This window comes from Rhamphochromis sp. 'chilingali', assembly GCF_963969265.1.
Source record: "Rhamphochromis sp. 'chilingali' genome assembly, chromosome: 18".
Taxonomy (NCBI): domain Eukaryota; kingdom Metazoa; phylum Chordata; class Actinopteri; order Cichliformes; family Cichlidae; genus Rhamphochromis; species Rhamphochromis sp. 'chilingali'.
This window is the reverse complement of record NC_137945.1, coordinates 4,482,229-4,496,507: the sequence shown is the minus strand read 5'-3', so window position 1 is coordinate 4,496,507 and position 14,279 is coordinate 4,482,229. Positions and strand designations below refer to the sequence as shown.

General features: G+C 42.8%; 1 protein-coding gene across 6 annotated transcripts in view; it reads left to right on the top strand.

Annotated features, from left to right (window-relative positions):
• map7d2b (MAP7 domain containing 2b) overlaps positions 1-13,970 on the top strand; it is a 32,108-nt gene extending 18,138 nt beyond the window's left edge. For 2 of the 6 annotated variants that reach the window (XM_080865780.1, XM_080865777.1), the window contains 11 exons: positions 376-462; positions 1,863-1,981; positions 3,495-3,568; positions 3,785-3,978; positions 4,434-4,572; positions 5,132-5,312; positions 6,463-6,567; positions 7,641-7,704; positions 9,564-9,705; positions 10,654-10,949; positions 11,955-13,970. In XM_080865780.1, coding sequence (XP_080721906.1) covers positions 376-462; positions 1,863-1,981; positions 3,495-3,568; positions 3,785-3,978; positions 4,434-4,572; positions 5,132-5,312; positions 6,463-6,567; positions 7,641-7,704; positions 9,564-9,705; positions 10,654-10,945 — 1,397 coding nt within the window. In that variant the 3' untranslated portion in view covers positions 10,946-10,949; positions 11,955-13,970. The remainder of the gene's footprint in view (positions 1-375; positions 463-1,862; positions 1,982-3,494; positions 3,569-3,784; positions 3,979-4,433; positions 4,573-5,131; positions 5,313-6,462; positions 6,568-7,640; positions 7,705-9,563; positions 9,706-10,653; positions 10,950-11,954) is intronic. The other 4 variants (XM_080865781.1, XM_080865779.1, XM_080865782.1 and 1 more) reach the window with 2 other exon arrangements.
• The last annotated feature ends 309 nt before the right edge of the window (positions 13,971-14,279 follow it).

Here is a 14,279-nt window from a genome sequence, read left to right as displayed (position 1 = left end):
TCCTGCTTTTGTCCGGTGGCGTCTCTCGTCTCTGAAACGTTCACCTCACAGCTTTATGGCTCTGCAGTCGCTGCTTCGCTATCATCATCCTCCATTTCATGATGAAGCACTTCCTCGTGTGTGTGTGCGTCTCTGCTGCTGTTTCGTTTCTGTCTTACATCACCAAGGTTAATTCATTCAGCGCCCTGCACGGCTCATCGATCAGTGGGTTTATTTTCTGCGTGAGCCGGCAGATTTGTGTTTGTCGTGTGAGGGGTGTTTGTGCTGGGATCGGACGTTCACTGGACAGTTTTACACCGAGCAGCAGCTGTTTAAGTCGCTGTGGTGTGTGCATCCGTTTAAATGATTCGCTTTTTTGTTTTTGTGTTACTTCAGCGGTTGACTTCCTGTCTCCACCATCTGATCAGCCAATCAACAAACAGCTCTCCAACTCTTCAGCTGCTCTTCACTCACCGGACAGAGGTGAGACTTTATGAACCTTAAACTAAAAATCACCTGAGTACCAAACTGGAGAGCAGGATTCAGGCTTAACTCTTTGTTTCCAGTGTTTCAGATCAAAACAAATACATGTAAAAGTAAAAGTGTGAAGAAGTCGCCCAGATAAGAGTTCTTTCAGCTCTGTGCCTGTAGACCAAACAGACAGTACTCCTGCTTTATAGGTAACAGCACTCTGCAGCATGGATCTAATAAACTTGGGTAGAACATCAAGGTTGATGCATGTAGGCAGTTATTCCTCTGCTGTTTGTCTCCCTGTGCTCCTCCTCAGCAGCTGCAGGACACATCCTGTACGAACAAGCATCTGCTCCCTCACCTGAATCATCTTCTTAGATCAGTCTTTGCTTTCTTAGTCGTTACTTCCATCTCGTCTCTCTGAGCTTGTTCAGGTTTTTTCACAGGTGCCAGTGTTGAGTTGATCACCTGCACGGCTGGTTTTCACACAGGGGGCGGCAGCAGAATTATTTCTAGCACCATATTGTCTCAAATATTTGGATGTTAGCAAATAGCCAACTTGATTCATGCTCAATCATCCAAGTAAAGAAAACCCTTAAAGTTGGTTCTGTTCAGTCTTCAATCTGTGGTGAGTGATCAAATGTTTCTGAAAACACTACGTCCACGTGAGCAGACTTAACTTCCTGAGACATTTAGGTTGTTGATTGGCAAATGATGAAAGAGTTAAGTAGGCAGATACAAGCCGTTGTTCCTGGCTCACCCCACACGGCTGGAGTCTGTGTTTTATTGGGTGAAGGAGAAGGTTTAGACCCCTCTAACCATGCAACATGCAGCTGGATGCATAAATCCTGTGAGATCTGGGAAAACGATGACAAAATGAAAGTCGCCTCAGAAACAAATCTCAGCGACTCTGCAGCACCTTGAGTTTGATGTTGGAAAAGACATGATGTACTCTTTAACCCTCCAGCTCCTTTATCCATACATGTTAGGATCCTGCAGGTAACTGTAGGCGTCCTCCATCACCCCTCGCCTAAATATGAACACATCTCAGGCGCATGATTTCCACCTCGAGACAATATCCCAGCTGCATTTTCCCGACATTGTCTGAAAGTCATGAAGAAAAACATTAATTTACATCAATCATCATGTGTTAAAAAGACCAGCTTTTTACTTGTTAAAAATATTTTACTTGTGTTTTTAAGGGACAAAAAGTTAATGCTGTTTTTTCTATCTGGAAGCGCAGTGAGCCTCTCCGGGTTAGAGTCAGCAGAAAAAGCAGAAACGGTTTCTCATTTGTTTGCACAACGTGTCTTCCTAACCGAGCGTCTCATTCTCCTCCATCTGTGTCTCTGTCTGTATGTTGTAAACGTGTTTCACGTGTTATTTCTGTGTGTCCGTCTTTGACCCGTCAGTGTCTTTTGTGTCCCATCGAACAGCTTCATCCAACAACCACAAACTAACCAGGAGTTCCTCCAACCGCAGAAGCATCGCTGGGTTCCCCGAAGAAACATCCAGAGCCAAAACACCCACGGTCAGACACACACACACACACTAACATATAACACCACATAGCTCTTTGTAAGCGAGGTGTTTGGAGCTAAAAGGGCACATTAGCAACTGTTGTGCTGTGTGGTAATCTTATAGATCTGGACTCATGAACCTTCACTCTCCCAGAGCTGTGGACTCTGTGTGATGTGTTGCTGGGTGAATCACTTGCCGTTGCTTTTGTAAGTCTCTGGTTTCTTTGTAAGAGGTTAATAACTGCAGGACTGTGTATTTGTCCTGCAGTCTGAGTGTCAGCACTGTAGCCAGGTAACAGGCATTACCTGTATGAAACGTGGTGTTTGGACTCTGGTTGTGTTAACATTTTGACCATGTTGTGTTTTTCTTAGAGCCAGAAGTCATATTTGAACAATAGGGTGGAATGATTATGGCGCGATGCAGGGACACAGAAATCTTGTGCTAAATAACAGACCAATAAAACACTATTTTATTTTTTCTTGGGTTATAAAAGATTTGAATATGTTTACAGGTGGGGTTTTGTGTTTTTGTGCATCTGAACTTTTCTTTAGTTTTGTTCTGTTTTGTCATTTAGCCTAATGTCTGCACCTCTGTTTGAATTTGTTGTTGTCACACTTTTTCTGCAGCAGTGTGTGAACTCTGTTTGTAAAGTACTACATATTTAAAGCTGTTCTTTTTATCTTTAGGGTTAGAGTTATAATTAGAGTTGACACTGCTGATGTCTTAAGCCTCTCAGGGTAAAACTGCTAAAAAAGGAAGTGCATACACATGGAGCTAAGATGAAGATTAGTATACAGCTGGGAGCTTCTGCACTTGTGTTGTCATGTGTGTCAGACAGTGCGGCCAAGCCCCAAACTTTAAACCTTAACATGAGGTACAGAAAAATCCCCCCCATGCAGTCATACCAAACTCTAAATGTCTTTATTTCTGCTGTAAATTTGTGAATTCTGAGTGTGTGGGGACTCTGTCAGAGCCAGCCTCAAGCAAACATTAGATGAGCTGATAGTTTTTCATTCCACCTCATTATTTCAGCCTCAGACGGGGTTCCTGCTCGGTACTGACTAGTTTCAGGATGTAGCTGCAGGATTAAAGATGTGCAAGTTACTAAACTGGGCCGCACCGGTCAAAAAGCCAGTAAAGCTTTCAGTAATGAATTCATTTGTATGCTAACAAACATCTATGCAGTCAGAACTGTTTAGTAACTGTTTGAGATTCATGAAGTTTTATTCCAGCTAACGAGCATGTAAGATGATCCTCTGTCGTTCTGCACTGATGCTTCGGACAGGAAGGAAGGACTCAGTTTTAATGAGGCAGGAAAACGACTGCTCACGTCGTTCACAAACTGATGTTGTAGTCGTTACTGATGTGAGTAAGCTGCATCCAGCATGATGAAGCTTCATCCTGACTCATCCTCACTGATGGGTCTCCAGTTACACGGCTATAACAAGAGCTTCACGAAGTCCTGATGTTCTGATTATCATGTGTTTATACAGCCAGTAATATTTGTGAAATCTGACTTTTAGGGGGAGTCAGCAAACACACCAAGCCGCAGTTCTTCCTTCAGGGCCAACAGCAAGGGCCCTGCCACACCGAAACGGTACACACACACACACACACACACACACACACACACGCGCGCGCACACACACGCACTGTGTGTTTACATACGCTCAGCCTAAACCTAACCACGGGATGGGCATTTTGTCCCAAATATAGTCACATGCCAGTTTTCTGTCCTCTCATGTCTGAACATGAACACGCACACTTCACCTGAAGCACAGGTGACTTGATGTGACTCTGTTGGTTGCTTCAGGGTGAGGTCCAGCAGGAGTCGCGCCCAGTCTCCCTGCTCCCCTGGTCAGTACCCGCCCTCCCCTCTCCGGCAGAGAGCCACCACCCCCGGCACCGACGAGGTCAAAGGTCACAGCACCCTGGAGAGGAAATCCACCAAATCTGAGACATCGGAGAAGAAGATCCCCAAATCCACCAGCAGAGAACTCAATGCAGGTGAAGACATACGTGCAGCAGTAACTTTACACATGCCGCCTTAACTAAGCTATCAGTTTTTTATTGATGTCGATTGAATTCAGGGGACGGTGATAGTGGTCAAAATACCACCTGGTGAAGGAGAAATCTCCTTTGGTCATATTCAGCATAATTCAGGCGAATGATAAACTCTAAATGTCGAAGAAAAAAGCAAAACAAGAAGGTTTAATTCAACATGTCAAACAGAACCTCGCCACAGAATCTGCAGAGTGCACATCGAGTGAAAACACAACCGAAGATGCTCCTGGCTTTCCTTTCTGTATCTGTACATGTATCAGCAGGTCTTACCTGCAGAGCTCTGGTGAGATGGTCCCCTTAGCTGAGCATTTATGAAGCTGTAATGTTGTTTAAAGGCTTTTTGAAATCTTTTAAACTGTTTTTTTATGTTTTTTGTGTCTCTCCATCCTCCCCAACAGAGTCTCCGGGCACGCCCACAGGAAGGAGCGTGGGTGGGACCACAGACGCCGAGGAGGCATCCAGACTGCTGGCAGAGAGACGCCGTCTGGCCCGAATACAGAAGGAGCAGGAGGAGAGACAGCGGCAGGAGGAGGAGAGGTGAGTGCTCCTCGTACACAGCTGTTCACTGGACCCAGATGTTTCTGGTTTGTTCTGTTTCTATCTGAACATGTGAAACGTTAGACTTATGATTCTTGTTTTTTCTTACAATCGCTGAACATTTAATGGACATTAGATCGAGTTTCACTCATAGTTCCATCGTAGCAGTCAATACTGTCCAAAATACAGCATTTTGCTCCAGTTCTGATGAGGAAAATTAAACACAAAATAGTTTGTTAAATGCAAAGTTTACAGGGATTGTTGTAGATGGAACAAAATGGAGAATATCCAAAAGCCTCAATTTATAAACAGGAGATTTATGATGTTTTTTGTCCTGTTTATAGGGACTAGTTATGTACTTATACTGCACTTTTGTAGCTGGAGTTATTCAGAGCTAAGACTGAGTAGAAAAAGTCATTGATTTGATTACTTTGACTGTTTGCTGTGTATACTGAATCAACAATATTAACAATGCATTAAAAATAGAAATTGTCAGAGATGATTATCTTTGTCTCGTCTGTGGCGCCCTGTGAAGTTCAGACTTTGTGGTTTTCTGCAGGCTGAGGGCCGAGGAGGAGCAAAGGAGGCAGCAGGAGGCCAGAGAGCGGCAGGAGAGGGCGGCACAGCAGGCCGAGGAGGAGAGGGTGAGGCGGGAGGAGGAGAAGGTGAGACGGGAGGAGGAGGAGAGACGGCAGAAGGAGCAGAGATGGAAGGACATGCAGGATCAGCTGGACAGAGAGGTCCGTGTGAATGAAACGACCTATGATGTGTTTTATTGTTACGAAGGTGATGCTGCTCAGTGTTTGCATAGTTTCAGCTCAAATGAATAATTGTTAACAATGTTCACGGATCACTTTGGCCCATGCATTTGTGTTTTTATTGATGTACTTACATTAAAGTGTCCCATGTTGCTATCCTTACCCTGCTCTGAATACATTTACGTTAGGACTCAGTTTACTATAAAAGAAGGATTTATGTCTCTGAGTGTGTTTAGGTTTCTTTAGTTATGGGTGTCATGTGTCTTGATTTAATATTATAAATGAATGCTAACATGTAGGTGAAAGCTTCATGCCATACGGACACAGAAGCAGAAAAAAATGTCAGAAGAAATATGGAAATAACAAAAATCTATTAAAAATAAATAAATACAACTAGAAACCGGATTAAATAAGACAAAAAAATTAGAAGATTAAATAAATAAAAAATTAAAAAGGTGCATAAATAAAAAAGTAAATAATTAAACAAATAAAATAAATTTAAAAAATGTGAATAATTTTTTTTTCTATTATTACTGCAGTTTATTTAATGCCATAATAATTTCATTATAAAATGCTTCTTTCTGTTATGTTTGTTTATAGTCCCTCTTCCAGATGGTAAAGTACAGAAGTCTGTTTCTGCCACTGAAAGAGCTTTTTTATTATATCAATAAGTCAAAATTGGAGTTTATTATCTCCAAATTTCAACTTTCAAACTCCAACTACTGAGAAAAAAACTTAATCAAGTAAAGCTTTGGAGACAAAAGCCCCAATCTCTGATTTATGAATGCCAGCTGAATGAAAACTATTACAACTGTATTAAAAGAAGAAGTTGGTGAATTATGCAAAGAGCAGACACACAAGCTGTAGTACCATATCTTTATTCTCTACCTCTAACCTGTTCGGTTGCAGGTGCAGTGGTTAAACCCTGATTTATTGTTACAGTAATTATGAAGAGTGATTAATGATGATATCAGTGCAGATCGACAGCTTGTAGGTAAGACCGGCCATGGCAGTGTTAGAGAAGCAAAGGGGGCGGGTCTCCGGTTCGACTCTTGTATGTTTTCAGGTAACTCATGTTTACACACTGTAAACTGAAGAATAGCGAGAATGTGATTGGCTGCGTGTTTTTCAGAGGGAGGAGGCCTTCCTGCGAGCTCAGAGGGAGGCTGAGAGGAAGAGGCAGGCGAGAGAGCTGCTGCACATCCAGGAGGAGCAGGAGAGACAGCAGAGGAAGAAGGTACCGAACATCTCCACAGACTAATCACAGACTAGAGCTCAGAAAATTCACCTTTTAAGATGTTTTCTCACCTGGGATCCAGACAGTTTCAGGAGACTCAGATATGACGTAGTTGGCTTCAGACAGTTTTTTATTCTTATGATATGTTTAAATTTGGTTGCTGTTCCCCTGATGTGCTGCCCCCTGTTTTCCCTGTGCTACCAGGCAGGCTTTGAGGCTTAGCGGGGTAACTGAAGGTTTAACCCTGGGGTTTTCAGGGATGTGACGATGATTCACTTTTAAAGCTGCGTATACAATGGCAAGAGATCCACTCGTCACACATAACTTTGAAGCTGCTGGTTGCTTGCAGACATTGGTACACTCACACTCGCTCTGGTCTCTTCAGTCACTCACCTGAACGTTATCGCAGTTCTGCTCACTTCACCTCACCAGCAGTTATTTCGCCCCGAGTCATTTGAAGTTTCTGTATATTGTTCAGTTTCACTGGGGTACATCACCACGGTAACGTATACTGGAGAACTAGCCCTCCCCAATCAGTTCTCAGGACAGTGGATCATCATTCCTGGAAGAGAAATGATCAAATCAGATAAAATCTTCATCTCGTGAGGCAACGTCATTCCTTTTTTTCCTGTTGGCTGCGATTTTCAAACAACTTCATTCTTCTGTAGGCATTAATACACGATCCCAAAACACAGCAACATTTTGTGGACCTTAAATCAGAGTCTAAGCCTTCGTTTAATTCTGTTTTTATGTTTGCTTGTTCTTCACTTCGTCGCAGAGAAACAACAAAAACTGTCTTCTGTTAATTTACTGTAACCTGTCAGACCCTGAAACGACCTTCATGTGACTGCTTACAGACGTCAGATTAAATGAAGCCATACAAGGAAAATTATCCTGGATGTGCTGAACGGAGCTCCGGCTCTTTGTTTATTCTTGGATTTCTATTTGTTCCCTTTTTGCACCGTTTTCAGACACTTTTACGAGCAGATGGATTATCATGACACAACATGAACTCGAAAAGTTTGATGTGATCGTCTTTTATTTCTCTTCTGAAATATTCTCTGCTTCTGCAGAGAATTGAGGAGATTATGAAAAGAACAAGGAAGAGTGAAGTGGAGCCTCCATCTGCTGCTCCAGGTAAATGGATGTAACACACACACACACACACTACAAAACTAATGACTTAATTTTCCACGCCAGTGCAGTTCAGAGTCCTTTTCCCTGTCGTCCTTTTCTCATTGGATGGGAAGCGTTTTTGAAAATCTAATTTCTCCACCACGATCAGGCCTCTCTGTGAAATTGGATGTGATAACTGGCAGCTGCAGTGTGACTCAGCAGTGTTACACAGGTGGGGGAACAGCACCTCCTGATGGGCGGAGGTGGGATAAATAGCCAACGCTGAGGGGAAAAACTGCAGCGCTCGCTGAACTCTCTGAACTCTCTGACCTGAACGGACTCGCGTGCCGACGCCTTCATCAGCACAGCTGAAGTGAATCACTCTGTAATCACCGCAGCTTTACACTGAAGCAGAAAGATTATGATAGAAAACATTTATAAGGAACATTGTTACACTCCTTTCACTGGCCTCGCCGGCAGGGAGTTCCACCTGGTTTTATGAACATCTTTTAAATACTTTAAACGTAACCGGTGGTTCTGAACTGAAGGAGAAACTATTAAATGTATCAGGAAATGTTTAAGTAGAGGAAGCTGAACACCAAAGCATTCAGGGTGCCTGGTTTTTATTCTCCCCCACGCATCATTATGTGTGTAAAAATGGTTTGCACTAACAGTTGACTGAGGGTGTAAAACTGCTTTTTTAACAGGAATGATTTTGTTTGTTTATTTGATATTTTTAACCATGCACAGAAATATCGAAGTCATAAGAAACTACAGTGTCTTGTACTAGATTTAGCTGCTGGCTCATTTCTATCTGCAGTCACTGGGGAGGGAGGACGCAGAGCGCTGTGGCTCATGCCTAAAACAAAACCTGTAATAAAATCACAAATATCCAGGAAGCCTCGGCTCAGCTCGTTGTGTTCGAGGGCCGGCGGGCTGTGAGGTTTGCAGTGAAGTTTAATTAATGAAGCCTTTGTTGATCATAGTTTCAGGAACGCTGTTGGCTTAAACCTCCTACTCTTAGTGGTTAAAGCCGCTCCCTGCAAATAATTATGAAGCAAGATAATCACCCTGAATAAGGTAATGTGATCATGACGTGCATTTATGTGCATCCAGCGTCTGAACAGAGTAAATCATTTTTGACATGCACAGAATTGTCAAGTTTTCTGGAAAAGTAGGATTGTGATTTGGATCTCTGGATTTCTGCTTTCATCCTCACATTGCTGTGATTTCTCACATTTCTGACTTTGTCGTATTTCGTCTTCCAATGGACCTACCTTCTCACTGACGTCATCGTTTGACGTAACAGACGTGCAGTTTGGATAGTTTCACCCCGAAAATCAAAAGAAGTGTTTAAGTGGACATCAATTAATGATCAGTGTAACTCGATTGGAAAGAGATTTTTATCCACAGTAACGTGATCGGATCAGAATCTGGTGTGTTTACATGAAGCATTTTTATTCCAGTCAGACTTTTAATCCGGTTACTTGTGTCATTGTTTGAAGAGTCTATATGTTAACGTCTGATGAATATTTCTGTCTGAAGTTTGGTCTTGAATTTTTGAAAATGTAGAAATAAAGAGATCCTTTGAAAGTCTGCAAATTGAGACAGTTTCCTCCCTTTAAGAAGCGTAAACTATGTATTTGGGAAACTTTCAGCCTTGGTGGAGGTTTGGAGTCTCCACTGTTTCATCCGGATGCTTGTCACCACTGATAGAGGTGGAACATCTGAAAAAGGGTGCGAAATTTACTGCAACTATAAAGCATTTCTCAGGATTCATTTTCAGGAAGTGATGCTGAACTGTGATATCCGAGGCCGGGATCAAACCTTTAGCACCTCTTTTATAACCTCGAGTAAAGACTTCCTGTGTATGTTGGCAGCAATCGAGGTGCGAGGTGAAGGTGCTGTCGCCCCGGAGGAGGACGCCGCGACTCCCGCTGAAGCCCCCGTCATCATGCTGGGACCCCTGGAGAAGAGCAGTGTGGACGAGCTGTCAGATGGGGTCCAGTCCATGGACGTGAGGTAGGTCTCCCCAAAGCGTGACCTGTTCCTTCCTCCTCATCTCATTTAGTCAACTGTCTGCATCTCAAAGGTTTCTGACACCCCAACAACTGAGAACGCTTACAACTCAAAACCACGAACCAGAGGAAAAAACAGGACTCAAGTGCTGGGATTTAAAACGTGGGAGCATCATAATGCTTTAGTTTGGCAGTATGTCATAATATTTTATATTAACTAAAATTCTTTTCTTTGCCTGACAGAAGCCAGCGTTCACTCAATTTAGTGTCAGGTCAGCTCTCATTCAGCACTCTGTGGTTGAGAGCGAGCCACTGGAGTTTTTTAAATCCCTTTTCATTACAACCTAAGCAATCATAAACCGTCTATAGCTCACATTACCTCTGATGTACAGCAAGGGTCAGTCTTAGGTCCTATTTTATTTCCTATTAGCAGGCTTCCCCCAGGCCTCTACATTTATCCAGAACAGTCACGTGTCTTTACGCAGCTACACAGAAAACACAGACAAAATCGATTGATCTAAATCACATCAACTATTTTGATCATTGCTGCGGCTCTCTTCCCAAATTTGATATTTATGTGTGAATATCTATGGTTCAGTAAGACTAGAAGAGCTCTGCAAAAATCCTAAAATGTTATTAAAAGGAAAAACATAAAAATTTCCTAAAGCCAAGCTGATCAGCTGACCATTACTCTTTGATCTCTGAATAGCTAATCTGAGCTGCTGTGACATTACAACAAGGAGGTGTTTAGCCCTGCTGATCACCTTTTCATTTACTCTGTAATCCATTCATCGTCTTCTCATCTCACGTCTGGTTAAAGGCTTCATTCTTCATGTCCACAGCCGAGCCTGATGTTTGTGAGATCAAATACTGCTCATTAAATACTGACGCTGCCCGTCGAGACGCTCTAATAAACTAAATGTTGTGTCTCTGTCATCGTTGTTCCTTTAAGCTCTCCATCTGTCTCCATCAGTCCAGTGTCCAGGGATGAGCCAGCGAGCGCCCACGAGTTCTCGCCGGTCACCGAGGGAACAGACGGCTGCCCGCTGGGGCACCTGATGGACGATGACGCCCCGGGGCGAGGGCAGCAGCAGGCTGCAGAGGTGCAGCCTTACCCCAAAATGCAGGCTGGAAGCGGGGTCGGAGACCTCAACAAGAACCTGCTGATTCACGGCTACAGCGACGCCTCCGAGTCGTCCCAGCTCATCCACAGCGTCGGCCCGAGCAAGCTGGACATCCAGTAGCCAGGTAACAGAGACCCCCCGACATATGGCCCTTTCACTTCTCTCTGTCTGTCTTCACTGCTCTACTCCATCCAGTAAAAAGGCAAATACTCAGTTTTAGACGATATGATGCCATAGAGAGGATTATTTCTACTATAGTCATCCCAGGTTAAGAAGCCACCTGCTTACGAGGAGCAGCCAATCAGAAGATATGAAGGCTAATACAGAGGCCTGTAAACATCTGGACCGTGCACACAAGTGCTGTTATATTTAGAAGTCATCCATTCATGACATAAACACAACATGTTTTTTATACAAATACAAAATAATTATTTAGTGCTGTAAAGTGGTTCTAGTTGACTTTGAGCCTTCAGGCTCCTCCCTGCATGCTGCAGGTGTCTCTGCTAAACAGACAGAGGATGGCTGCTGTCAGCCTGCAGCAAAGTTTACAAGGAATCTGACAAGTGTAAAAATATGACAGATTAAACCAGCAGTTTATCTGCAGACAAACGGCTTCAGTTTTTGTTCTTAATTAAACAGTTTTGTCTCTGTTGTAAGATGAACAGGTGGTGGATGAGACTGACATTTAAATCTGTTGATTAGACGTTTTAATAAAGGTCTCTTACACACTTTTTATGCAATTGTGATAACAGTACAGGAAAAAGGGACCGTACGAAAAGCACCATGATATGAGTGATTACACTTCTGTTATGTAATCAAACTTTTGAGCTAAGAAGACACTGCAGGACCTGAATCTCATGCTTGTAAATACAGTGAAACACACCATTGTCCTGCCTGCTTTCTTCTGTATGAAAATAACATGCATTTGTTTTAAAGTGTTGGGTTTAATATGTGCTTGTTGAACCAAAAGAATCCGGCTTTTGGTTATGTTGAACCCAAAACTTTACTTACGGACAGGGAAAAACAATATAAATATAAATATAAATACATAAATACATAAAGTATTTATGTATTTATATTTAGTATTTGCCATACTGAAGTTCTTAAATGTCTCTTATCTCTCTTTTAGGACCTTTTTCAGGAGGCCGGCAGCTAAAAACAGGAGCCAGGAGAAACAGACCAAGAGACCAGAACAACAGTCATCATCTCCACAGGAAACGACTGCTGAACACCTGATTTCTCATCTGTATTACCAAACCACACACACGCATCACTGTTAAGCTTCTGGCCACATTTTAGGGCAGTGCAGGTGGGCAATTACAGCTCTGAGAAACACAACACAGTTTGACCTAATCATGCAGGTAATGTGATATATTTATATATATGTGAATATTATGTTACAGAGTGAAGTTTAGGTCACAGTTTATTCGTCTAAAACCCAAATAAATTCAAACTTTGTGCTGTAAAACTTGGAGCTACTTCCCCTCCACGCCTGAATCCAGTATTTCCCAGCTGCACTGCCGCCAAACATAACTCGCCCGCTTTAATCTGTCATCTCTGCTCTTGAAACCGTTGTAAATAGATGTTTGAGGCGGTCACAGTGGGGACAGGAAGCGGCTCTGTAGCAGATGATCTGGAGGAGAGCCGTGAGACTGATGCTGTTGTGTGAATCTGTGTGTAGCATCCTCAGCTTGCCGAGCTGTTTTATGGCCGTGGTTGTGGGTTCCCGTGTGTTTATCCCACCTCTGACCTGCTCTGCTGTAGATTTCCTTCCATCCTGACGCAGGAGAAACCATCAGAAACTGAAACGATGAACCCGCTGTCGACCCGTAGCCTTTAGCTGTTGTTTCTCTGCCGCTCATCACTGGACCGATTTGAGGACTAGCAACAATCAAACACGAGGAAAAAATGCGACCCTTCTGGGGGGAAAATGCTACATGTCTTGTAATTTAATGTGCGGGCGGGGGGATATTGAGACAGCGTGTTGTGTATTTGTCTGGCACTGACTGTAACCACGCAAGCTGCAGTTTATAGTGTGCACTTACAGTAGTTGTATGTTTGTTACACCGCTCTGAAGACGCTTAAATCCCCAGCCCACGTCCCCGAGTCAAATATACCTCACCGATTCAGAACAGCTTTCACCACCTCGCAGCTCATCACCTCTGAGGCCTTAAACCTCTGTGCAGTCAGCATCCTCCCCGTCACCCTCAGGCACGCCCACTTTCAGCTGATTTTAAAGGCCCGGAGGAGGCCTTTAAAAGGAGGACGAGAACCACAAACACTCCCTGAGGAGGCGTTTTTGCCCTTTAGCTCACACACAACAGGAGATAACCTGAAAGTAAAGGTTAACCACTGTCCAGAAATGTTAGTGTTCATATCAACAGGTAAAAAACTCAATAACCAAACTCATATTTATGGACATTTTAAGGAATTTGAGCTACAGAAAAGCTTTAGCCTTTAAGTCATGGTAATCACTTTCTTTCCAAGTTCCTTAAATCTTTATTGTTAATTTTTATTTATTCTTGATTTAATGTATGTATGTATGTATTTATTTATTTATTTATGGTTTAGGTTTTTAGGTCCTTAGAGAAGATACTGGTGTAATCTTCAGTACCATTTATTACAACATAGATCGTCTTTATACAAAAACAAAACACCTAAATTTCCAGAAGTGTTGCAGAAGACACATGCTTGGTGTCATGAACCGTTGTACATTTCTTTTGGTTTTTTTTACTGGATGAATAAGATCATTTATTATTTTGGCATGCACTGCAGTGTAAGCCTGTGCAGACACACTACAGAGGTGGTGGTTTGGTTTCTTGCTGTGGGAACCGAGGCCTCTTCTGCTTCTCCAAAGCACCACACAGAGGGGAGGAAAGCATTTCCCCGTCACCCCAACGACCTCCAGCGCATTGATTTTTATCATCAGCTTCCCTCCACGTTTGCTCACTGCTCCTCCAGATTGTGCTGAAACGCATCGTCAGAGGGTCCCCCGGGTCCCCTTGTGTATGAAGTAGACATAAAGGATATAATGTTTATTCTAATCTTACTTAAACTCTGTGACACTGCAGCTTGGTGGAATATATCATTGTAAATGTGGTGCATGGAAAACTGCTGAAAACGAACAATAAACTTCATCAAGCCATTCGTGTCAGTGAGCTGGATAAATAAACTAGTGAATGGAAAACTGAATCATTAAGGAAGTAAGGGACATGTTTGAGATGTTTAGTCTTTGACCTTCATATGAAAACGATCTAGTGTAGGGCTTAACGCAGACGCTTTTCTTTATCATTATATCTCACTGTGTGTTGACTTGATGCTGCACTGAAATTAAAAATCACCTGCAAAAACTGGATGGATTATCTTTTTTTGATTTTGTTCCTGACCCCAGAATCAGCTTCTGCATTATTTAACCTCCCAAGACCCGAGCTCTTTCATAGCATGCATTTTTATT